The 24896-nt window shown below is 46.7% G+C and overlaps 3 protein-coding genes across 3 annotated transcripts; 1 reads left to right on the plus strand and 2 right to left on the minus strand.

Moving 5' to 3' along the window:
- Positions 1 to 8750: 8750 nt before the first annotated feature.
- LOC117056111 (5-beta-cholestane-3-alpha,7-alpha-diol 12-alpha-hydroxylase-like) lies at positions 8751 to 12422 on the plus strand. The gene is made up of 2 exons (XM_033166229.1): positions 8751 to 10379; positions 12045 to 12422. Exon 1 carries the CDS (start codon positions 8790 to 8792, stop codon positions 10320 to 10322), a length of 1533 nt encoding a protein of 510 aa, XP_033022120.1. The 5' UTR covers positions 8751 to 8789; the 3' UTR covers positions 10323 to 10379; positions 12045 to 12422.
- Positions 12423 to 15322: 2900 nt separating this feature from the next.
- On the minus strand, positions 15323 to 24002 carry LOC117056009 (striated muscle preferentially expressed protein kinase-like). The gene is made up of 3 exons (XM_033165997.1): positions 23659 to 24002; positions 22768 to 22991; positions 15323 to 15662 (listed from the first exon to the last, which is right to left on the minus strand). The coding sequence occupies exons 1-3, from the start codon at positions 24000 to 24002 to the stop codon at positions 15583 to 15585; spliced, it is 648 nt and encodes a 215-aa protein (XP_033021888.1). The 3' UTR covers positions 15323 to 15582.
- LOC117056113 (5-beta-cholestane-3-alpha,7-alpha-diol 12-alpha-hydroxylase-like) lies at positions 19606 to 21643 on the minus strand. Its single transcript, XM_033166232.1, has one exon. The coding sequence runs from the start codon at positions 21582 to 21584 to the stop codon at positions 20055 to 20057; it is 1530 nt and encodes a 509-aa protein (XP_033022123.1). The 5' UTR covers positions 21585 to 21643; the 3' UTR covers positions 19606 to 20054.
- Positions 24003 to 24896: the final 894 nt, after the last annotated feature.

The raw sequence follows: 24896 nt of genomic DNA on the forward strand, positions 1-24896 counted from the left end.
AAAAACAAGAGCAAAAGCAAAAAACAAACAAACCCAATAATGTCCCCCTCAACATATTTAAAAGGATATAGGATGTTAAGTCAGCTGGTTGAAGAGGAATGTTCAATTTCTTCTCAGTGAAATTTGATTTCTGATCAGTGAAAAATGATCTGTCATATAAAATAAGGGAAACAGGAAGGTAGATTACAGAGCCAAGCATAAGGATGCTTTAGTGAAACTGTGCAAAATAGGGGAAACAGGAAATATGGAAACAAGGATTATTTATTATATTCCATAGTGACACCTGAAACATTCTTTTATTCTATTTAAACGTTTATTTATATTCCACTTTATGGATCGCCACCACCACCATGTCTGCATTATAATCCTGCGTTTTTCAGTTGTATTTGCGTACATTTTTATTAATGCTATCTACTGTTGCTTGTTATAAAACATTTAAATGTTGTGTTGGCTGCAAATAAGCATTTTATTAAAAAAAATATGACAATGGATAACATTGATGAAAATGCCACATGCCTATAAAAGGTTTGAGAATCCGAGCATCTGATAAAAATGCACATTAATGCAACTGGTAAAACATGGGGTTATAATGCAAAATCTTGTGCGTGTGTGTGCATTTTTGCACGCCACCCCAGTCTCTGAGTGATGTGAAACCCCAGGTGTTCCAGGCGCCAAGATTTGCATTTCCTTTTGGGAATAAAGCACAGCAGAGGCTGCGATGTCTTTAAGGTACCGTATATCGCGGCGTATAAGACGACTTTTTAATCCCAAAAAATCTTCTCTGAAGTCGGGGGTCGTCTTGTACGCCGGCAACATCCACCCCGCCACTGGCTGAGTGTGTGCGTGCACCGTCTCAGCCGCCATGGAGCCTCTCCCCACCGCTCCAGCCGCCGCTACCGCTGCCTCAGCCGCCATGGAGGCAAGCGCGGAGGGCTCCTGTATGGCGAGGGGGAGGCTCTCCCCGCCGCTGCCGCTGCCTCAGCCGCCAGGGAGGCCGTTTTGCGCTTGGCCGGCAAGCGCGGAGGGCTCCTGTGCAGCGAGGGGGAGGCTCTCCCCGCCGCTCCAGCCGCCATGGAGGCAAGCGCGGAGCGCTCCTGTGCAGCGAGGGGGAGGCTCTCCCCGCCGCTCCAGCCGCCTCAGCCGCCATGGAGGCAAGCGCGGAGCGCTCCTGTGCAGCGAGGGGGAGGCTCTCCCCACCGCTCCAGCCGCCTCAGCCGCCATGGAGGCAAGCGCGGAGCGCTCCTGTGCAGCGAGGGGGAGGCTCTCCCCGCCGCTCCAGCCGCCTCAGCCGCCATGGAGGCAAGCGCGGAGCGCTCCTGTGCAGCGAGGGGGAGGCTCTCCCCGCCGCTCCAGCCGCCTCAGCCGCCATGGAGGCAAGCGCAGAGCGCTCCTGTGCAGCGAGGGGGAGGCTCTCCCCGCCGCTCCAGCCGCCGCTGCCGCCGCCTCAGCAGCCATGGAGGCCGCTGAACGCTTGGGCGGCAAGCGCGGAGATCTCCTGTGTGGCGCGGGGGACGCTCTCCCGCCGCTCCAGCGCTGCTGCCGCCGCCTCAGCAGCCATGGAGGCCGCTGTGCGCTTGGCCGGCAAGCGCGGAGATCTCCTGTATGGCACGGGGGACGCTCTCCCTGCCGCTCCAGCGCTGCTGCCGCCGCCTCAGCAGCCATGGAGGCCGCTGTGCGCTTGGCCGGCAAGCGCGGAGATCTCCTGTATGGCGCGGGGGACGCTCTCCCTGCTGCTCCAGCGCTGCTGCCGCCGCCTCAGCAGCCATGGAGGCCTCTGTGCGCTTGGCCGGCAAGCGCGGAGATCTCCTGTATGGCGCGGGGGACGCTCTCCCCGCCGCTCCAGCGCTGCTGCCGCCGCCTCAGCAGCCATGGAGGCCGCTGTGCGCTTGGCCGGCAAGCGCAGAGATCTCCTGTGTGGCGCGGGGGACGCTCTCCCCGCCGCTCCAGCCGCCGCCACCACCTCAGCCACCATGGAGGGTGGGTGAGTATACCCCAAACTCTGTTTTTTCACATAAAAAGTTGGGGGGCCGTCTTATACGCCGAGTCGCCTTATACGCCGCGATATACGGTACCTATTTTTCGCTCCATAAGACACACTTCTTTCCTCCTAAAAAGTAAGGGGAAATATCTGTGCATCTTATGGAGCGAATGGTGGTCCCTGGAGCCAAATTGCCCAGGGGCCAAAAGCAGATCCTGTTAAATAGTGGGTGGACACAGCAGATGACACAGTGATTCCCAAGCAGCTCTTGTTTATTCTCAGGCTGGAACAGAAGTGAGCTGAAGGGCTCAGCTGCCTGCTTATATAGAACTCAGCTACAAAGCAACAGTAACAACTTTCTGTAGTTACCCAATCCCTGAATGTCACTTTTCAATCCCTCATTTGCATGTGCAGACCTGAGTGAAAACTGCAGCAGAATGAACTATATACACACACCCCTAGTGGCCTAGGGTGAGAACTTCAATACATAACACCCCTCCCCACCGAGATAAGGCATTAGGTTACAATCATAGTGGTTCCATTATATACAGCAATACTCTTGTTGGTTCATTAAGGCACATAGCATATCAGTTTCAATTTTCCCAGTTTGCAAGCATAACTACTTCTATTTACAATGCAGCATTACGTGTGCAAATTGTTGGTAACATAGTCTTTTAAATAAGCCGGGCGTTTGGAAACCCTACCTGACCGCCGTGGGCCAGTATCAGAGTCCGGTTGGCTGCTCGAGTCCCGTTGCGACTGCCGTGCTACCAATGGTGGCGTTGCGCCTGAATTCCCTGGCTCCGCTGCTGTTGAAGGGACTGCCGCGAGCAGACTCGGTGGAAACTCAGGCAAGGCAGTGGTCCGAGTCTCAAGGGAGTCAGGCAAAACCACTGCAGCAGCTTGGCTCGGCTCCATGTCCGCAGTTTGTGAAGGGGGTGTAGGTGGAGCCTCGCCTTCCATTGGTGTCAGTTCTGGAGCTGAGGCTGCAGTTGAGGGCACTGCGATATCGTCCAAATTTCCAACCCGGCGCCTTAGTTGGGCTATGTATTGGCGCCACAAACGCCCGTCCTCAAGTGCCACCTGATATGAGCGGGGCCCAGTGACTCCCACTATCGTGGCTGGCACCCAAGGAATGTCCCCCACATAATTCCTGGCAAAAACCTTATCTCCGGCCGTAAAAGACCTTGGCACGTTAGCAGAGCCCGGGGGCTCAGCTACCCCAAAGTCTGGATGCAACCGGTCGAGCAGAGATCTGAGGCGACGACCCATAAGCAGTTCACCTGGACTCCGCCCTGTGGCTGCATGCGGGGTGATGTGCTGCACGAGCAAGTATTCCGTGACCCGCTCATGCCAGTCCTTCTGGTCCAGGCGCACCAGTGCCTCTTTTGCTGAGCGCACCATTCTTTCCGCCTGTCCGTTGCTGGCCGGGTGAAATGGTGCTGTTAGGGCATGGCGGATGCCCAGCCCCAAGAGGTACCTTTCAAAAGTGCCTGATGTGAACTATGGCCTGTTGTCGGAGACGAGGACATCAGGACACCCATGCGTTGCAAATAGGCCCCGCAGCACCCGGATTATGGCTTCGGTAGTGGTGGAGGGCGTCAGGGCCACCTCCAGCCATTTGGAATAAGCGTCCACACGGACACAATATTTTAGGTTAATGGGCAAAATAAGGCCACAACTTTATTGGTTATGGCGTGTGGGTGGTATTGGCTTAGGCATTGGACAAGAGGGTTAACAACCAGTGGGAGGAGCTTGTTGATGCAAATTCAACTGGAAGCTTCCCCTGACGTCACCAGGGGTCGTGCCATGGCTCTAGCCACTAGCAGGGCATCGGACAGGATCCACGACCGCCGGATCCCTTTAAAGGGATACCCCTAGGAGGTAGGTGATGGGCACAACCTGACCTCCAACACACAACACATATTACATCACCTATTGAATATTCCAATGCCTAACCGCCACCCGAGCCGACGCGAGCAGGGGGCAGAATGGCTGGAAATGGCGCTTCCCTGGCTGTTTGAATCCAGCCACCGCCCCCCAGCCAGCCCAATTAGCTGGCTATGGGGCTTGGCATGGCACGAAGGAGGGGACAAGGCAGGGGGCCGAACACACACCCCTGCAAGCACGGGAAACGGCCCCCGCCCACAACTCCTCCCCTCTGGAATGAGGAGAGGTCTTGTCTGCCATCATGGGGTGGGTGGTTTCACCTGTGCTACCAACCCAAGAAACCAGAAGGGAACTGCTGCCACAGTGTGTATGTGTCTTTACGTGAACTAAATAGAGTGAAAGATTATGAGTCATGGGTGTGGGGTGGGGGTGTATGAATTCAACAGTGCTTAGTTTGTTTTTTTGGTTGCTGTTTTGTTAATGTTGACAATATTGTTTTATAGATTATGAACCCTGTAATATGACTTTTGCCATAATTGTGCCGTTTAGCTTACTTTTTAGTTGTTTTGTTAATCGTGTTTTATAGATTGCAATTGTTTTCGCGGATTAACTAAATAATTTTACTAATTTTATTGTTTTATCTTTTGTAAATTACTTTGAGGTTTGCTCTTTACAATCAAACTGAATATAAATCTAAATAAACAAATAAACAAAACAGTTAGGAGAATGTGATGGAGTGTTTTAAGATATATATCAAGGGTATCAAAGGCCAGGGTATAGAGGTGTATATTTAGCACCCAATGAATGCAAAATATGCACCTAAACAGAAAACATATAATATGTGCATGGAGTCACAAATTAAGAATCAAGTAAAGGTTACATAAACAGGATAAATCACTATCCAAGATCACTTCAATGGAGGCAAAATGCCTTTCCACAGTCAATATCCTGCAAACATTGCTCCGGACGACACAAAAGGGTCTCCAAGCCCAGCAGCAAACGGAAGTTTTTTCCAGGATAATGAACTGTTTCATGCACACTTCTTCAGATACACTGAAACGGAAGCCACCAGACCCTTATATATAGTGAGAGAGTGGGGAGGGGTATTATTCAGAAGGGTGGTGGGAATGGGGGATTGGCTGATAGGTGTGGTAAACCTGTTGATGACTGTTAACAACTGCAATTGGTCTTACAGGAAAAAGCAAGGGGTGAGATGGCTAAAGATAGCTTTGTCGTGTATAATGAGATAAGAATCCAACGTCTTTGTTCAGACCAGGTCTCTCCGTGGTTTTAAGTTTGGTAATTAGTTGCAATTCAGCAACTTCTCTTTCCAGTCTATTTCTGAAATTCCTCTGTAGTAAGACAGCTACTTTGAGATCTTGTATAGAATGTCCTGGAAGACTGAAGTATTTTCCTACTGGTTTCTCTGTCTTGTGATTCCTGGTATCAGATTTATGTCCATTTTATTTATTTTTTTATTTTGTTTTGACTATGGCAGACCAACATGGCTACCTACCTGTAACTGTTTCAATGATAATTCTTCATCAGCAAATTAATTGTCCTCACAGGTACATCAAATAGCCATGGATCAGCGATCACTGCTTTTAAGTTTGGTTTGGAAAAGCATACCTCTTTGGGCAGGGAACTTCGTAGCGTATGAGCTGCCACCCTCCCTCCTCAAATATTCAAGGAAGGTGGAAGCAACAAGAGGGCCTCTTGTAGGGATGGAGACAGTGCCGGAGTGTGTGTCTGGGATATGAGTCTGAGAAGTGTGGTGTTGGATGTCACAGGGATCAGGGAAAGTACAGCCCTGTGGGGAAGGAAGAGGATTCCATTAAAAGAGACAAGGTATCAGGTGCTTGTGCATAGCTTCCTGTTCTGCCCCCGTGACAAGACAGAAGCACTAAAACACACCAGTTTTCTTCTGCCAGTTCAGGCCATAATAAGATTTCACTCATTGATGTTTCAATAGTGGATGAGGGAGATGACCTGATATTTATCAGATGGACCTGTGCCAGTAACCTGGGAAGACTGGATATCAAAATGTCTACATATAGTATAATAGGGTTGGAAGGGGTCCTAAGGATCATCTAGTCCAACTCCCTGCAATGCAGGAATATACAGCTGTCCCTTACGGGGATCATACCTCCTGCAACCTTGGCATTAGCAGCAATCAGCTGAGCTATCGTATGTGCTTATTTTATCATTGTGTGCACGCATATCACATTCCTGGAAATGTGCAAGAATGACCACACAGTATGACCTCTGTCTCTGCAATAAAGCTGGTAAAATTTATGGTTGACAGCAGTAGCACCAGCACGATTGGACTTTGCTTCCATTCTCTTGGTGCATTTAAAAGAACACACTTTCCCTTCTGTAGGGTGGGGCAGTCACTCAACCTCTTAAATCTCCCTCAATTCCTATCTTCCTGGAAACAAAGTTCTCAAGGTGCTGAAGACTGCATAATAGTGCTCATTGCTCTCAGCTACTGCTGGTTAGCAAGCTTTTGAAGTAAAGCAAGTGCTGGTTCTATCATGTCTCTTTGAAATAAACATTTGGCTTTCTCATGCCTTGCCTCCCATAGGGGCAGATCGAGCCACGAAACCAGTGTCACTTGGAACAGCTCCCAGTGATTTTTGGTTTTACTTTAATGCTGCTGGGTGTGCAGATTTCATTGGATCAGGTTTAACCGGTTTAGTTTCTGATGTGACTGCAAACTTTCGTAATCTGAAATTGTTTTTCAACATTTCCCAAACAGCTTTCCTTCGATTGCTTAACATTCCTGTTGAAAGGAAAAGTTTTAATTAGCTGGGCATGTCAACGACAAAAAAAATTGAACTGACTTTGTGAAGTCAACAACAGGAAGGTATGGAGTACTATTAATGCAGATGTCAAATGTTGGAATCTCTCCATAACGGACCACCTGGTGGCTACTAAAATGACAGTACTCCTGAGATTAATACAGTGGTACCTCGAGTTACAAACACCTCAGGTTACAAACTCCACTAACCTGGAAGAGTTACTTCGAGTTGAGAAATTTGCCCCAGGGTGAGAACGGAAATTGTGTGCTGGCGGCACAGCGGCAGCAAGAGGCCCCTTCAGCGAAAGCATGCCTCTAGTTAAGAACAGTTTCAGGTTAAGAACGGACCCCCAGAACGAATTAAATTTGTAACTAGAGGTACCACTGTATACCCTTTCCAAGACTTGCTAGTATGGATACCCGCAAGCCATTTATCCCTTTGGGAGAAAGAAGACAAGAAGCCTAAGGAATTTTAGAACTCCAGCGCCCTGTGCTGCCGACATTGCAGTACTCTCCTCACACCAAACAAGTGCCATTTGAATTTGTCAGGATGTGAAGGGGGTAAACATGTACAGGGGCCCAAACTGCAGAAGCAAAGCTGGAGGAGGACAAAAGAGATCACCAAACTCACAAACTGTCACAAAGCAAACACTAGAAAGGCAATATATGAGAACGATTCCCTGCCCCTCTGCTCACCTGGACTGTGGTACACAGGAGGCACCCTCCACAGGGGCCCATCCTGCGCACCCACCCCAGGCGGTGTGGGCATATGCTCCACCACTGAGGGAATATATTGAATGTGAATTTAAAGAACTCTTAACAAGCTACAGTGCCCAGAATTCTTTGAGGTGGGAAATGTGCTTTGAATGTGGTTTAAAGGTATAGTGCTTACTTAAGCTCATGTGTCCCTGTCCCCACCCCCACACCAAACAGGTAACTATTAGTGCTTCAACCCCTCTGTTGCCACCTATTATATTTCCCTGATCTGAACCACTGCACCAGCGCATGACCATTTTATTCACGGTGATATTGATGGCAGAAATTCCCCCTTGTACAGGGGTCAGCAACCTTTTTCAGCTGTAAGCCGGTCCACCGTCCCTCAGACCATGTGGTGGGCCAGACTATACTTTGAAAAAGAAAAAAGAAAAAAAAGAACGAATTCCTATTCCCCACAAATAACCCAGAGATGCATTTTAAATAAAAGCACCCATTCTACTCATGTAAAAACACCAGGCAGGCCCCACAGATAACCCAGAGATGCATTTTAAATAAAATGACATATTCTATTCATGTAAACACACACTGATTCCCGGACTGTCCGCGGGCCGGATTGAGAAGGCGATTGGGCTGCATCCGGCCCCGGGCCTTAGCTTGCCTACCCCTGCCCTAGTACTTCCCTCCTGGTATCATTCACTCACTCATTCATTCTTACATTTAGATGTCACCTTTCCCCCCAGGAGCTCATATGTAGTTCTCTCTCCTCCATGTCACATTGTTGAATGGAGACTAGAACCTTGGTTTCCAAGATCCTATTCTGACACTCTACCATAACACATTTTTTGTATGTTACTTTTGTGAATATATGCATTTTTATGCACACTTTACCCCAGTATACACATTTTTCTTCACATTAGCTGCCAGGAAACCTGCATTGCAAAATTCGGAAAAATGTGAGTTCCCAAGGACAGCTGTTTCTGTTTACATGTAGCTTCAGGACCTCCAAATTAAGTAACTTAACTTCCCCCTCCCTTATTTGCAAAACCACCAGTCACTTCCAGATCTCCCTTTGCCATGAACTTCTTACCTTATGTTTGATTCCATCCTGCAAAGTCATCGACATTTGCCCCTCCTCCCCTTGTACTTTCAATCTACATTCCCATGTACTTTCAATCTACATTCAAAAAACATAAAGCACAACTGGAATTAAAAACACTTCCATCTATTACAAGCTCTAGTTCAGATATTATTTTAGTGCAAATAAATTAACCTTAGCAAGGGTTAACATTTGCTTGCTCTGCTTACTGGCTCCACCTAGATTCATGATAAATGAAGCAACATTTTATAATCACCTGTTTTTCTGCAAGAGCCGGCTTGTGCTTTTGTATCACAGAGCTCCGAGAGATGGCTTTCTGGGTGATGGTCCTATGTGCCATCCTGGCATGCATATTGGGGGGGCTCTACCTGGTGGGGGCATTCCGCCAGAGGAGAGCCAAAGAACCCCCTTTAGATAAAGGCCTCATTCCGTGGCTTGGACATGCATTGCGCTACCGAAAGGACGGTGTTGACTTCTTGCAAAGGATGCAGAAGAAGCATGGGGATATTTTCACGGTACTGCTTGGAGGATACTATTTCACTTTTGTGATGGACCCACTCTCCTATGGAGCTATTGTGAAAGAAGCAAGAAGCAAGCTGGATTTCAACGCATATGCAACACAACTTGTGGCCAAAGTGTTTGGTTTTCAGCCGGAAATACGCACTCACAAGATAATAGAGACAGCCAGCGTAAAACACCTCAAGGGCAATGGGCTTGTGGTGATGACCCAGGCCATGATGGACAGCTTGCATAGAGTGATATCCCATAGCCTGAGTTCAGCAGGGGGGCAGAAATCCTGGAAACAGGATGGATTGTTCCACTTCAGCTACAACATGGTCTTTAGGGCTGGATATCTAGCCCTGTTTGGAAATACAACCAGCAAAGATGAAAAGAACAAAGAAGATGCTGAGAAGCATGACTTAACTGGCTCTGAAGATGTGTTTGTAGAGTTTCGCAAATATGATAAACTCTTCCCAGGGTTTGCTTGTTCCACCCTGTCTCATGGAGAGAGAAAAGAAGCTGAGTCTCTGAAGAGACTATTCTGGAAAATCATGTCTGTGAAGGATGTATATGAGAGGAGTAACATCAGTGGTTGGATAACTGACCAGCAAGAGCAGCTGGCTGAGACTGGGATGCCTGAATACATGCGGGATAGATTTCTGTTTCTGCTCCTGTGGGCAGCTCAAGGTAATACTGGCCCAGCTTCCTTCTGGCTTCTTGCCTACCTGATGAAAAATCCCAAGGCAATGGATGAGGTGAGGAAAGAAGTGGACAGAGTGGTGGGAGAATCAGGCCAGAAAGTGAGGGCAGGGGGTGCAGTGCTTAATGTCACCAAGGAGATGTTAGACAAGACCCCCATCTTGGATAGTGCTGTGGAAGAGACTTTGAGACTGGCAGCAGCCCCTATGCTGGTCAGGGCTGTGTTAGTGGATCTAGAACTCAAGATGAACGATGGAAGAAAATATCTTCTGCGCAAAGGAGACAGAGTTGCACTTTTCCCCTTTGTGGCAGCACATATGGATCCAGAAATCCACCCAGATCCCCATGTTTTCAAATATGACAGGTTCCTCAGCCTAGACGGCAGAAAAAAAGAATTCTATAAGAATGGAGAAAAGGTGAAATATTACACCATGCCATGGGGTGCAGGGACTTCCATGTGCCCTGGGCGATACTTTGCTACCAATGAGGTTAAACTCTTTGCCTTCCTGATGCTGACATACTTTGATATGCAGCTGGTTAACATGGAGGAGGAAATCCCTCCCGTAATCAAGAACCGCTATGGGTTTGGTGTGATGCAGCCCACACACGATGTTCAGTTCAGGTATCGACTTCGCCACTGAAGTTAGGAGGCAGGGGGAGCAACCTGGTGTCACGTGCCTGTGAATCTTCAGGCCAAAGTAAGTTTAAAAAGAGATCATTGTTATGTTTCTGGGTGTGGGTAAAAGCTCGTGGGAAAACATAATGCTTGCACAGAATGTTTGGTAGAAGCCATTATCATTTAACAAGTCATTTCACCCTAGAGTTTTATTTTCCCATTGTTATGGAATGAAGTGGAGACTGTGGGCCTTATAACTTTTTAAAGTGTGGTAGAATTGATAGCATGTAAGCTAATATTCTGTGCTAACATTTATCTATCTAATGCACCAAGCTCAGGCCTGCTGCTTTCAACGCAGTGGAGTTAAGGGTTAGGAGAAAAACAGTATTGGGTGGTGGTGGGGTGCTTGATCATTCTGACACTAAGATACTTTCATCTGCAACTCCTTCTTCTAGTTAAGGACTTTTAATCCTTAGCACTAACAGCTGAAGACCTCAGTTACAATCTCATCTCAGCTATGAACTCACTAGGTGGCCTTTCGCAAGCCAGATGTATATCATTGTCTTTGGGCTTGTACACAATTCCATTTGTCCCATGCCTAGAAAGCATGGGTCTGAATTGTTTCCCCATTGTCCCACTTCTTTCCCATGGAAAACCCATTCCTTGGATTTAAATCAGAACAAACGTCAATCTGCAGAAAACCCAATAGCAGTTGGCTCCAATTTGAGCACTAAAGAGTGGCTTTCCTCAGGGAAAGCAGCAGGACAAGACAAAGTGTGGATAAGCTCTCTGTCTCTACCCCCAATCTGAAGTGAGGTGTGTGTGTGTGTGTGTGTGTTTGTGTGTGTGTGTGTGTGTGTGTAAAACAAGGAACTCTGTCCCTCCCTTGCTCTGTGCACTATGAACCCACATTTGCACTTGCCAGTAACATGGAATGTCCTAACTTTAGAATTCAAAAGCTTCACCCGGACACTTTTTCTTACCCAGCACATAGGGTGTGTATCCTGCCTAGTAAGCACACAGCTGCAGGAGAATTCATCCCAAAGACCGAGCATACAAGCAAAAAACCTACAAACTTTTACTGCTCCCTCCCGCCACACAAACGTTTAGGTCCTAAACTGTTGTTGTTCTTATTCCCATCTAACGGTACTATGCAATGCCAGCCTTTTCCCTCAGAAAGGCTTGAACTAAATTGAATTGCCATTTGCTCCAGTTCAGCAGCAAAGAGCAGGTTTTTGAGGGGAAAGCATGGGGGGGGGAGAGAAAGAGAGAGAGAAATGCTCACCATAGCTGTCAACCTTCCCTTTTTTTGCAGTGGGAAACGGCACTGGAATAAGGGAATTTCCCGCAAAAAAGGAAAAGTTGACAGCTATGGCTCAGACACAGTGCTTTAGAGTGCAGAACTGACACATAGCTGTCAACCTTTTTTGTGGGAAATTCCCTTATTATAGCGTTGGGAAACAGCAGGGAGGGTTGACAGCTATGTTATAGCAGTGGGGAACAGCAGGGAGGGTTGACAGCTATGGAACTGAGCCTAGAAACGCGGCACAAAAGGAAGTCTGGATGAGCCCTAAGATAGGAATATAGAGGAAATTGCTGTCATCCCAAGCAGCTCATTTCCCAGTAGCTTCTCTCTGCAGTTGACATCTGGAAGCAGAACGGGTGTGTGTCAAATAAGGGCACAAGCTGTTTTGTACAGTAGCTACCTTTCATAACATGTACTGACCTTTGCCTCATTATTTGCAAGGTGCAAGAGTTCCAGGTACATGTCAACATTCATCTTTGCATCTGCAATCAACTTTATCTCTTTTATTTATTGTTGTGCAGGCAATGTCCCTGGGCCAAGCTGTGACTCTGGCTCCAATATCTTGAAAGTCACATATCTATTGATGACATGAGTACTCTTTGGTGTAAAGGCTTAAGCGTAATTAAGAACGCATGCTTTTAACTGCTTTTATTTCCCCCACATCATCTGCTCTCAATTTATATGGAAAATACCACCTCTATGCTGCTCCTATGTTTTGTAATTTTGGTGATTATTATTTTGCTTGTCTGTACCTTTGTTTCTACACGATTGTAAAACCTTTAAAACTGAAAAGAAATACTTAGGAGAAATAAATGGAATTTGAGGAAACAATAAAGATAAAAATAAAGCTACTGTGTTGGGCAGGTTGCTTAGACATGTAATAAAAGGAGCTGTGTCATGATTGATTTGCTAACTGGTTATTTCAACTGTGTGCATTAATTTTCATCCTAAGAAACTCTTTCAATCTATCGTAACATAGTCAGCACCAACAACTGGCATAAAATCTTTGATTAAAATAATTTATTTAACAAAACAGCTAATATTCATAAATATCTTTAGTTGTGCTCAAAATGCATGCAAATAGGAAAAAAGGTAAGTCACTTCATTCACATATACATAAGAAAAGATGCTGTTAGTCCAAATGCTGCAAGTAGAGTAAAAATACAAACCCTACATTAAAATACCTTCCTCCTCAAATGATGTTTACCTCCACATATCAACTAAAACGTCAAACCGATTAAAACCATGGCAACTTCAAAAAAGGAGCCAGCTCGTAAGCGAAGACCTTTCCTCCTTGTGAACTTATGTCAGCTCACCTTGCATGTAGGTTATTTTACAGAAGAAAACTTATGACAGCAGAAATAATTTTCTACATGTATTCTCAACATTCAGACTCTGCACTAACACTTCAGAATTTAAAGCTCAGTGGTCTGTTCTTGTTGGCTTGATTAAAGACATTAAGGCAAAGTGGCTTGCTCAAGAAAAGGAAATGGGATAAACTATACCTTAGTTCTTAGTTTGTTATCTTAAGGCCTAGTTCTTTCACCCAAGTCCATGGATTTCTGCTAGTACTTAACAGCTCACAACTGTTAAGAATCAGTCTGGTTCACAACTGTTCCAAAACTGTTCACAATGCGATTCTCCCTAGAATGCCCCCGCGGAGTTGTTTCTTAACAAAAACTGACAAAGTCTGACGTTTTATCTGTTCCCCACCACGCCACTTGTTTGTTAAGGCGTGCGGGAGGGGGGGGCTTTAAAATAAGCCACTCCAAGCCCTTCCTGCGCCCAGGACAGCTGCCTTGCCCCCCGCTGCCTCCTGCCAGCCCAGCGCTCCCTTGCGTGCGTCTGAGACACACACACCCCGCTTCGTCGGGCTGCCTGCTCATCTTGCTCCATTTACTTCCCCAAGAGTCGGAAGTTGGAACTTGAAAAAGCCTTGGACCAAGCAGGCTAAAATATTAACAGCAAATCTGCAACTAGGAAAAGGTGCACTTGCAGGCTTCCTTCGCCACAGTCTGGAGCCGATTCAAAGCTCCAGGAGCTCTGGGAGGGACCAGCGAGTGGCAGCCGAGGCAGCCAATGAAGGCTCAGCTAGGTGGTTTTTTTGTTGTTGTTGTTCTTCTGCTTTCCTGGCTTGCAGCATCCAATCCTTAAAGGCAGGAGGCGGGATTTCTTCGCTGCAGCCTTCATCGCCCGTGACTTGTGAGCCGGGCAGAAAAAGCAGTCCTTTGAAACTTAATAAACCCGGTATTATACGGGATTTTCAATCATACGGGAGAGCAGCAGGAAACACGTCTAAAAACGGGAGAATCCGGCCAAAAACGTGATACTTGACACCTATGCTTATATCTCCCTTCACACCCTTTCTCTGCTCCCCCTTCAGCTTCCTGTCCAGCTCTTGCCTCCTTCTGACCCTCCAAGACTTGCCTTATGGGCTCCTTTCACCTCTCCCTCTTCTATCCCACCACCCTTTGTCTCCTTCCACACACTGGGTTCCTTTCACTTACTCCTGTACCTCTTCTACCCATTTCTGTTCTTTATCTCTCCATTTCTCTCTTCCCACCATGCAGCTTGCTTGTGCCTCCACCCCAGCTGATTTTTTTGGTTGTTTGCTGATCTTCAGTTTGTCCCACAAACTTGCAGTTGCCTACAGCTACTCTAGATGGCGCTTCTACGGCAGGTGAGGGAAGGAGCCGCCACCCCAAGCTCTGTTATCATGTTAAGCACTTTTCAATATTTATTCATCTCCACCCAACTTTTGACAAGCATCTGATTCTTATTCCCATTTCACAGAAGAGGCTCTCCAGTCTCCATAGGGAGCTATGAAGAGCAAGGTTTCTAAGGCACCAGGAGAGCTTATGGCTAATTGGGTTTAGATAAACACATCTGCCCCACCTCAGGTATTGTCAGGGACTGGCAGGAGACACTGAGGAGTGGTGAATGGATTCTGATGATTCCATACCTGACAGCACCATGACAGGTATCAAAAAGTTGTTGTTGTTGTTGTTGTTCAGTCGTTCAGTCGTGTCCGACTCTTCGTGACCCCATGGACCAGAGCACGCCAGGCACGCCTATCCTTCACTGCCTCTCGCAGTTTGGCCAAGTTGCTTGTCTGCAAAACCCTTCTTGTTCCAAGCCCTTAACAGTGTCTGGGAGGAAATTTCTACCACCACCATGCTTCTACCACTGCAGTCACTCTGCTGTTTAGGGAAGTTTTTAGTCTGTGATATTTTAACGTATTTTAATATTTTTTGGAAGCCGCCCAGAGTGGCTGGGGAGACCCAGCCAGATGGGCGGGGTACAAATAATAATTTATTACTACTACTACTACTACTACTACTACTACTACTACTCAAGGCTGCAGCAGCAACATTGGAAAGTTGGAGATCAGATCATATCCGATTTCATCCTGTGCTGGCTGTGCAAGCACCTTGGGATCCAGTGGGTCTTGGGCTGGCCCATCCCAGTCTTCAAAATGCCCCACTTTGGGGGCTTTGCCCATGGGGATACTTTCACCCACATATTCTGTAGATGGAGGGGCGAGGTCTGCACTGGCGGAGTGACACAAACATCACTCTGCTAGCAGGAGTTGAAGGACGCTTCCACTCCATGCAAACTGGCCCAGCTCAGCTCCATTTGTATGAGTGATTTGGATTGCAGCCTTAGAAATCTTAATCATACACGAATCTGGGATCAGTTAAGAGGTGGCCTTCTGACTCAAATGGACAGTAGAGGAGCAGTGGAAGCAGGAGGGGCAAATAGAGACAAATAATGTTTATGCATTTCTTAGCCATCAGAGGTTAAGAAGCAATTATTACACACTGGCTATTATTGTGTGAAATAACAGAATCCTGGTGAATTTCTGCTCCAAGCCTCCTTTGCATGTTTTCTCCAGATCTGCTGTGCTTTGGTGGATTTTATAGTTAATTATCCCTTTCCCAAACAGCCACGCACCCAAGAAAACGAAACTTGAAAAGACTTACATGATGAAAGCTGTTACTCCAACAGCCCAGATGTCTGTCTGTGGAACAGCTCCTTTATCTGCCAGAAGTTCTGAAGCTAAGAAGACACATTTGAATTAGGGAAGCTTCCTTAGAAATGCAAACGTCGTTTGTGTTGGTTCTCTGACACCAAATCCTACATATACTAAGGAAAAATGAAACATCGCCCCCCCCCCACCCTCCCCCCCCATCCCACCCACCTCCTCCCCCCCTTTCTGCCTAATGTCTCAACAACCAAAATTGATCTGTAAAAATGTTACATGGAAAAATGCGAGAGACATTGTACACTTGTAAACCAAGAAAATCTCCAAAAAAAAAAAAATGCAAACGTTGGTACTTACCATGATAAGCTTCTCCTCTGTAGGGAGGAAGGGGATCCTTTGTGGGCTGCTGCTACCCACCTCTCCACTGGCAGGAAGTCAAACTTTTGAGAGGGTACACCCGCCCTCGCTACCGTGTTTCTCATAAAATAAGACGTACCTATAAAATAAGCCATGGCAGGATTTTCAAGCGTTCACGAAATATAAGACATACCCCGAAAATAAGCCGTAGTGCTGGGCGCAGTTCTGGAGGGTGCCAAGGAAGAGGAAGAGGCTTGTCGGATTGGCGCCCAGAACCGGATGTTGCTGCTGCTGCAGCCCCATCAAAATGCCCAGCAGCGCATGCCGTGTGAAACCCCAAGCCAATGGGACCCAGCAGTGCTCTGTACGGTAGCAATTTGAACCCTCCTCCTCCTGTGGCTCGGGGCGCTCCGCGCGGTGCTGCTGGGCGCTTTGTCAGCACTTCAGCAGCAGCAGCAACAGCCAGTTCTGGGCGCCGAGCTGTGGCAGGAAGAGGAAGAGGCTTGCCAGGTCGGCGCCTGGCAGCGCCGTGCGGAGCGCCCCGAGCCTCTGGGAGACAGCAGGAGGAGGAGGAGGCCTGCCAGGTCGGGCCGTGCACCCCGAGCCAGCTGGACCCAGCAGCAGCAACCCTGGCCACGGCAGAAGGAGGCAGGCGCCCATAACTATACGGTACTTAATAAAAAAATAAGACACCCCCCCAAAAAAATAAGCCATAGGCTTGTTTTCTTGAGTAAGATAAATATAAGTCGGTGTCTTATTTTATGAGAAACACGTAGTTCAATTTGTGTATAAGCTAGTTAACCAATAGCCAAAAAATATACATCAGAAAAAGGTAGGAAAAGAGCACAACCTGTTAAGGGAAAAGAACAGTATTCCCCCTGTGGAAACATAACATTCTGTTACAGGTAGGTAGCCGTGTTGGTCTGCCATAGTCGAAACAAAATAAAAAATAAAAATTTCCTTCCAGTAGCACCTTAGAGACCAACTAATTTTGTTCTTGGTAGGAGGTTTCATGTGCATGTAGTGGAGGAAGGGAATCCGGTGTAGGATGTGTCTCTGTGGGCTCTTACATCAGTGGTGTTCACTACCTGTCAAAGCTCTTGGCTTCCAAAGGAGACCCTGGCTGAGGCTTATCTAGCTTCCAATGCCTCCCAAAGCTGGAAGGCAAGGACCAGGTGGTTGCCCTGCTTATGCCACCCAGAGGAGATTGGGTCCCAAACAGTGCTTCCCAAAGAGGCCCTCACTCATAGCATCTGGTGATGCCAGCTTTCATCCAGCGTGCTAATGACACTGGGGAGGCCTTGTGCCCCCTGGATCTGGGCTGCAAGGAGACAATCATGGAGACAATTCCTCTGTGCACCTTAGATCCTGATGGCCCTCCACATGTCTAGAGAGTGCCATTCCATCTCCCTATCCAACTTGGGTTTTGGACAGAAGGAAGGGAGGACCACTTCTTGAGCCTGTGGAAGATGGTATTAACCTTTGGGGTGAAGATGGGGTTTAACTGAAGTGTGACAGAATCCTTCTGAATGATACCTATCTCTTTGCGGATAGAAAGGGCTGTAATCTCTGATACCCGCCGGACTGAGGAGATAGACACCAAAAAAAGAGCCTTCCAGCTAACAAATGTCAGGGAGACCATCCTCAGGGGCTCACAGAGCAGTATGCTATGGAGGTCCCAGGTGGGGAACCTGTACATCTGCACAGCCCACTTCAAGAAGCATTTGATCAAGGACAGGGAAGCCAGAGGGGCTCCTGCTGATCTGAATCCTGACCCCAAGGTTGCCACCTGTTATGGAGGGTGTTGGGGCAGAGACCTTGGTCCAAGTCATCCTGTAGGAAGGCCAGGATGTCTGGTATCTGTCCCGCTAGGGAATCCATCTTCTTTCTATGTACCCAGCTGACTAAGGTCTACCAGGTGAATTTATAGATGTGCTGGGTGGAGTGGAGTGTCTGCAGGAAGCTAGGATGGTAGTGATTACCATCCTAATTCTCTTAGGCCCTCCCTCTCAACAACAGGTATGGAGTTGTAGCCAATCTGACTCTGGGTGGTGGACTTATCGCTGTGACACCAGGTCCCTCCTGTACGGTAGTGGCTAAGGGTCTGCCACTGATAAGGCCAGTTTTGTGAACCAGCCCCCCGCCCCTCCCCAGCAAGAAGGGAGTCACTACAATAAGCTCATCTGGTGTAAATCTAACACCCCTGAGAAGTCTCGATTAGAGCAGTGGGAGAAAAGGTGTATAGAAGCCCCGTACCCAGCCAGGCAGAGGTCAGGGCATCCATGCCCACCACTCCCTGTGTCCTGAATCAGGAGAAGAGCTCCACCTTTTGAACTTGTGAACAGATCTACTTTTGGAAGACCACAGCAACCCACACTTTGCTGGAACACCTGTGGAAAAAGGTTCCACACCTGCTTGGGAGACCTGTTGGTGGCTGAGCATGTCGGCTCAAATGCTGGAGGTGCCTGATACATGTTCTGCTGATAGAGATTCTAGATACGGTTCTGCCCTAGACAGGAGGTTGGTGGCCTCTTGCACGAGGACCTGCCACTTGGTTCCACGTTCTTTGCATGTATATGCTTTGGTGGCAGTGTTTTTCTATTGGCGAGAGTCTGAGCTGATCAAGATGTTGTCCAGATGTTGTTCCTTAGATGGGCCACCACAGCTACCAGCAACTTCAAGAACATCCTGGGGCTGAGGACCAATCCAAGGTGAGGCATATGTACTGGAGATTCCTGCCCTGGTATGCAAAATGCAGAAATCTGCAATGGGCTGGGTAAACTGCTATGTGGAGGTAGGCATTGATCAGGTCCAGGGAAGCAACAAAGTCCCCAGGCAAGAGGCCTTCTAGAATGGTCTTCAAGGTCTACATTCTGAATTTCTTTTGGTACAAATATAAATTGACCCTCTTGAGATCCTGGATGACCCTCCATTTCCCCAACTTCTTTGGAACCATAATGAGAATAGCGTAGCAGCCAGATTCCTCCTTATGATTCTGGCACAGGCTCTATTGCCCTGATATCCAGCAAATGCTGTATCGCCTGAAACATCAGGAGATGTATCTGTGATTTCTTGGAGTGAGCAGAGGAAATGAAATGGGGGCGGGGGGAGGGAGAGAGCTGCTCAAACTTTATCCTGTAATGCTCCTGGCCATGACTTTCCAGGAACTGAGGAAGTTCTGTACCTTCCCCTACATCAGAAGCGCTGGTCTGAGTCAGGGCTGTTGCTGTTGCTGGGACTGCCTCCTGCCTCCCCTGTGGTTACTACCCTGAGGCTGCTTGAAGAAGGTGTTCTGCCTACACTGGTTTCTTGTTTATATTGCACAAATTGCATTTTTAAAGAAATAAAACAATTTCCTTCTTAAAGGAAATGTCTTTTCTCTGAGAAATGTGAGTGCATCAAATATGTTGCTTACAGAAATGCTTACTGTAAATTAATTATCAATTGTTTTCATTCCTCTCTTACATGTTTTGCAATAAGATTCAGGTTGGCTTCTCCTAGTATACTATTAATCCATGCAGTTACAGTCAAAGTGAATTATTTTCCTTCCAAGTAAAAGTTAAGAAAGCAAGCTTTACAAACCCTTTGAGCAACTACTACGAAGAGTCGGCATCACCAAAACATTAAACAAAAAAAACCAGTCAGGACCCACAAAACAACTGAGGATCAATTAATGAGTCAACTTTAATAGGAGCCAAAAAGTAAAGCAAAGTACTAACTCTCTTTCTCCCCAATCTACCACCAATTATTTGGGCTTCTTATTTTCAAGATACCGCAAGACAGACAAACGGCAATATCCCTGGAGACATGAAAATGGATACTTGTTGACAGGCATTGATCAACAGCAGCAAAACTGAAAATACCAAAATGTATTGAATAAGCATCTTTTGCAAGACAGCCAGGAGAATTGCAAATGATTATGAAATGTTCACAAAGCAGACTGGACAGACCTGACACTCTTTTTACGGTACAACAGGCCAGGTATAGGCAACAATATGCGGGGGAAATGTGACCAGGTGCAGGGGATACAATTGTTTTCTTTTTAAACTTAATTTGGCCTGAAGATTCACAGGTATGTGATACCACGTTGCTTGCTCTGCCTCCTACCTTCAGTGGCGAAGTCGATACCTGAACTGAACATCGTGTGTGGGCTGCATTACACCAAACCCACAGCGGCTCTTGGTTACGGGAGGGATTTCCTCCTCCATGTTAACCAGCTGCATATCAAAGTATGTCAGCATCAGGAAGGCAAAGAGTTTTAGCTCATTGGTAGCAAAGAATCGCCCAGGGCACATGGACCCTGCACCCCAAGGCATGGAGAAATATTTCACCTTTTCCCCATTCTTATAGAATTTCTTTTTTGTGCCATCTAGGCTGAGGAACCTGTCATATTTGAAAACATGGGGATCTGGGTGGATTTCGGGATCCATATGTGCTGCCACAAAGGGGAAAAGTGCAACTCTGTCTCCTTTGCGCAGAAGGTATTTTCTTCCATCATTCATCTGGATTTCTAGATCCACCATCACAGCCCTGATCAACATAGGGGCTGCTGCCAGTCTCAAAGTCTCTTGCACAGCACTGTCCAAGATGGGGGTCTTGTCTAACATCTCCTTGGTGACATTAAGCACTGGACCCCCTGCCCTCACTTCCTGGCCAGATTCTCCCACCACTCTGTCCACTTCTTTCCTCACCTCATCCATTGCCTTGGGATTTTTCATCAGGTAGGCAAGAAGCCAGAAGGAAGCTGGGCCAGAATTAGCTTGAAATGCCCAGAGCAACGAAAACAAAAACCGCCCCTGCATGGATTCAGGAATCCCAGCCTCATCCAGCTGCTCTTGCTGGTCAGTTACCCAGCCACTGATATTTTCCTTTTTATATACTTCCTTTACAGAAAAGATGTTCCAGAAGTGTCTCTTCAGAGACTCTACTTCTTTTTTATCTCTGGGAGACAGTGTGGAAGAAACTAATCCCGGGAAAAAAATATCAAATTTGCGAAACTCTACAAATACATCTTCAGAGTCAGCTAGGTCACTCCTCTCAGCATCTTCTTTGTCCTTTACACCTTTACTTTGTGCATTTCCAAACACAGCAAGATATCCAGCCTTGAAGACCATGTTGTAGCTGAAGTGGAACAATCCACCCTGTTTCCAGGATTTCTGCCCTCCTGCTGAACTCAGGCTATGCCACATCACTCTATGCAAGCTGTCCATCATGGCCTGGGTCAGCACCATGAGTCCATCGCCCCTGAGGTGCTTTGTGTTGGCTGTCTCTAGTATCTTACGAGTCATTTCTGAATGCTGAAACCCAAACACTTGGGCCACAATTTGTGATATATATAAAGTGAAATCCAGCCTGGTTCTTGCTTCATTCACAATAGCTCCAAAGGAGAGTGGGTCCATCACAAAAGTGAAATAGTGTCCTCCAAGCAATACTGTGAAGATATCCCCATGCTTCTTCTGCATCCTTTGCAAGAAGTCAACACCGTCCTTTTGGTAGCGCAATGCATGTCCAAGCCATGGAATGAGGCCTTTATCTAAAGGGGGTTCTTTGGCTCTCCTCTGGCGGAATGCCCCCACCAGGTAGAGCCCCCCCAATATGCATGCCAGGATGGCACATAGGACCATCACCCAGAAAGCCATCTCTCGGAGCTCTGTGATACAAAAGCACAAGCCGGCTCTTGCAGAAAAAACAGGTGGTTATAAAAAGTTGCTTCATTTATCATGAATCGAGGTGGAGCCAGTAAGCAGAGCAAGCAAATGTTAACCCTTGCTTGCTAAGGTTAATTAATTTGCACTAAAATAAGATCCAGTGTACTTTTGCAAAGAAAACCATAAAGATAATTAACAAACTGGGATTTGGGATGGATGGAGGTATGTCTTTTTAATTCCCATTGTAGTTAATTAATTTTTTAAATAAAAAGCCCTATAAATTGGAAGTACTCAGTTTTTAAGCACCTATCTTCTTCGTTCTTCTTAAGCAACATATATTAATAGATCTAATTTAGGAACAAAAGAAGGGAGGCAATAAAATGAGGAAGGGTGGGAGAGGGGGAATGTGGATGACAAAAGGGGGAGGTGAAAATCAAATATAGGACAAGAATTTCAGGGCAAAGGAGGAAAAAGAAGTGGGGGGTTAGTGATGCAGTGGCGGGAAGGGGAGGCAAGGTTACTAAATTCACACTACCTGAAGCAATATGCAAACCAAACAAAGGTTGATTTATTGCACACTTTCCCTCCTCCAAAACTATAAACAGCCATTGTGCACTGTATAGAAACATGTGGTCTTTCCTTCTCCCTGCTCCAAAGGAGTGGCGTTTCTGTCACTCACTGCAAGTGTCTCCTGCCTCTTAAGTCCAGCTGTTCTTTGTTTCCCTTGGATTTCCTGGCTCCACAACTCTGGCTTTTGCCAGAGAGAATGTGAGGACAGCGAATTCCATCTATAATAATGAGTAACTTGCTGGGCTGGAGCCAGGTTCATGGAGCTGAGTGCAATGCTGAAGTTAAGCTATTTGCGATGTGGAGCTACAACTGATAACACAATAGTTTTGATAAGTGGCTCTGTAGTCTTGCTCTGAGTTGGGGGAAGGGCCGCCAAGGTGGAACACGCACTCTGCATTTGGGAAGACCCAGCTTAAAACCCTTGCTTTTCTAGTCAAAGAGTCTTAGGTAGCAGGACTTTGAATAAACCCCATCTGAAGCTTTAGAGTGCCACAGCCAAATAGAGTAGACTGGGTTACATGGCCCAACTGTCCAACTCAAGACGTGATCACCAAATTCACCAGGCCTTTCAGACCCTTGATCCAAGAAAAGGCACATTACTCACCCATAGTTTCTACATAGTCTGTGCACCCATTGAGGGTAATGATTCTGTTGGGTTCATTGAACTGTGCGTTGCCAAAGTCCAGGAGTTTGAGCAGGTTTGGTTCAGTGATAATCATATTTTCAGACCTCAGATCCAAGTGCAGGATATTCTGTGCATGGAGGTATTCAACAGCACTAAGGATCTGCCACAGATAGTCTCTGATTTCCACCTCTGAATAGGATGGCCTAGAAAAGAGAACCTGGTTACACCACAACACTTTATAGTCTTAATGAGAATTAAAAATCAGTTGGTGTTAAGCAAGGGATGCACATAAATACTTGACTGAAAGCAAACTCAAAGGGCATTTTTTTCTAGATTGTGCTGGATGGGTGTTTGTGTGAGCATATCACTAAAGAAAAGGCAGAGATTATTTTAAAAGCTACATTTCTCAGACCTTTCTTACTGTGTGTGTCCCTGTGTGTATAATACATAAATATGCACATGTAGTGTAGATACACACAAAACAAACAAACAAACAGAGAGAGAGGGGTGCGTGTGTATATAATCTGCCAGATTTCTGGGGATTTTAAGGTTTTGGTAACCAACTTGTAAAAAAACAACAACAACCCACTATACTTAAGTAATGTAAAATAAGGAAGTAGTTTTCCAGCCAAAGCCAGGGGTTATTGCAACAGGAGACGCCATCACTTCCTCTTGTTTTAAAGGTGGGGCCTGCTTTGGAAAACATTGAAGACTACTGGTCTATACTTGTCTTCTTCATATACTGGCACCTTTACAATGGGTTGCCTATGGAAATTTTACAATGGAACCTCTGAAAACTGTATTCTGAGGAGGAGGAGGAGAAAAGAGTCCTCCACAGTTTTGTGGCTTTTGCTGGACAAGCAGGCTTACCTTCCAGCTAAAGCATTGAGAAGCTCAGGACCAACACAAAGTTCTGTGATCAGCACCAGGTGGCGTGGGCTCACGTAGGCCCCCTGCAGCTGCCCGATGTTGGTGTGGTGAAGCTTCCTCAGGATGTGATACTCCTGGAGCACATCTTCCTTTTCTTCCTGCCTATAGGGAATGATCTTGGCAGCCAAAGCATTTCCGCTGAGCTTTTCTCTGCACTGTTTGATGATGCTGAAGCGCCCTCTGTCCCGAGGTGGAGCAGCAAAGAAGGGGAAGAAGGGTAACAGAAGTTTGAGCTGAATGTTATTCCTTACCTGGTGATACCCCACCCACCCACACTCTGCCATGCTTTGAGAAGACTCTCCTACTGTCAGCCAGTGTGGTGTAGTGGTTAAGAGCGGTAGACTCGTTATCTGGGGAACCGGGTTCGTGTCTCCACTCCTCCACATGCAGCTGCTGGGTAACCTTGGGCTAGTCACACTTCTCTGAAGTCTCTCAGCCCCACTCACCTCACAGAGTGTTTGTTGTGGGGGAGGAAGGGAAAGGAGAATGTTAGCCGCTTTGAGACTCCTTCGGGTAGTGATAAAGCAGGATATCAAATCCAAACTCTTTTTCTTCTTCTTCTTCTACTACTGGGATGGCTTAGGAGTGGCTAATGGGGGGAGCTGCTGCTGCAGGACCACTAAAAAGGACTCACAGTAGTCGACACAAACTGTTGCCTGCAACAGGTAGGTAGCCGTGTTGGTCTGCCATAGTCAAAACAAAATACCGGTAATAAAAAAATTCCTTCCCGTAGCACCTTAGAGACCAACTACGTTTGTTCTTGGTATGAGCTTTCGTGTGCATGCGCACTTCTTCAGATACACTGAAAGAGAAGTCACCAGACCCTTATATATAGTGAGAAAGTGAGGAGGGGTATTACTCAGAAGGGTGGTGGGAATGGGTGATTGGCTGATGGGTGTGGAAAACCTGTTGATGACTGTTAACGACTGCAATTGTTCTTATAGGAAAAAGCAAGGGGTGAGATGGCTGAAGATAGCTTTGTCATGTATAATGAGAAAAGAATCCAATGTCTTTGTTCAGACCAGGTCTCTCCATTGTTTTAAGTTTGGTAATTAGTTGCAATTCAGCAACTTCTCTTTCCAGTCTATTTCTGAAATTCCTCTGTAGTAAGACAGCTACTTTGAGATCTTGTATAGAATGTCCTGGGAGACTGAAGTGTTCTCCTACTGGTTTCTCTG

This window comes from Lacerta agilis, chromosome 12 (assembly GCF_009819535.1).
Source record: "Lacerta agilis isolate rLacAgi1 chromosome 12, rLacAgi1.pri, whole genome shotgun sequence".
Classification (NCBI taxonomy): domain Eukaryota; kingdom Metazoa; phylum Chordata; class Lepidosauria; order Squamata; family Lacertidae; genus Lacerta; species Lacerta agilis.

Bases quoted from the DNA above. Each gene is read 5' to 3' on its own strand.
- LOC117056111 (XM_033166229.1), top strand. From the start codon at position 8,790: ATGGCTTTCTGGGTGATGGTCCTATGTGCCATCCTGGCATGCATATTG.
- LOC117056009 (XM_033165997.1), bottom strand. From the start codon at position 24,002: ATGGCAGAGTGTGGGTGGGTGGGGTATCACCAGGTAAGGAATAACATT. The intron at 22,992-23,658 runs GTAAGCCTGCTT...TCTCTTTTCTAG, and splicing joins CTCAATGCTTTAGCTGGAAG to GCCATCCTATTCAGAGGTGG. The intron at 15,663-22,767 runs GTGAGTAATGTG...GTGTCTTCTTAG, and splicing joins AGACTATGTAGAAACTATGG to CTTCAGAACTTCTGGCAGAT.
- LOC117056113 (XM_033166232.1), bottom strand. From the start codon at position 21,584: ATGGCTTTCTGGGTGATGGTCCTATGTGCCATCCTGGCATGCATATTG.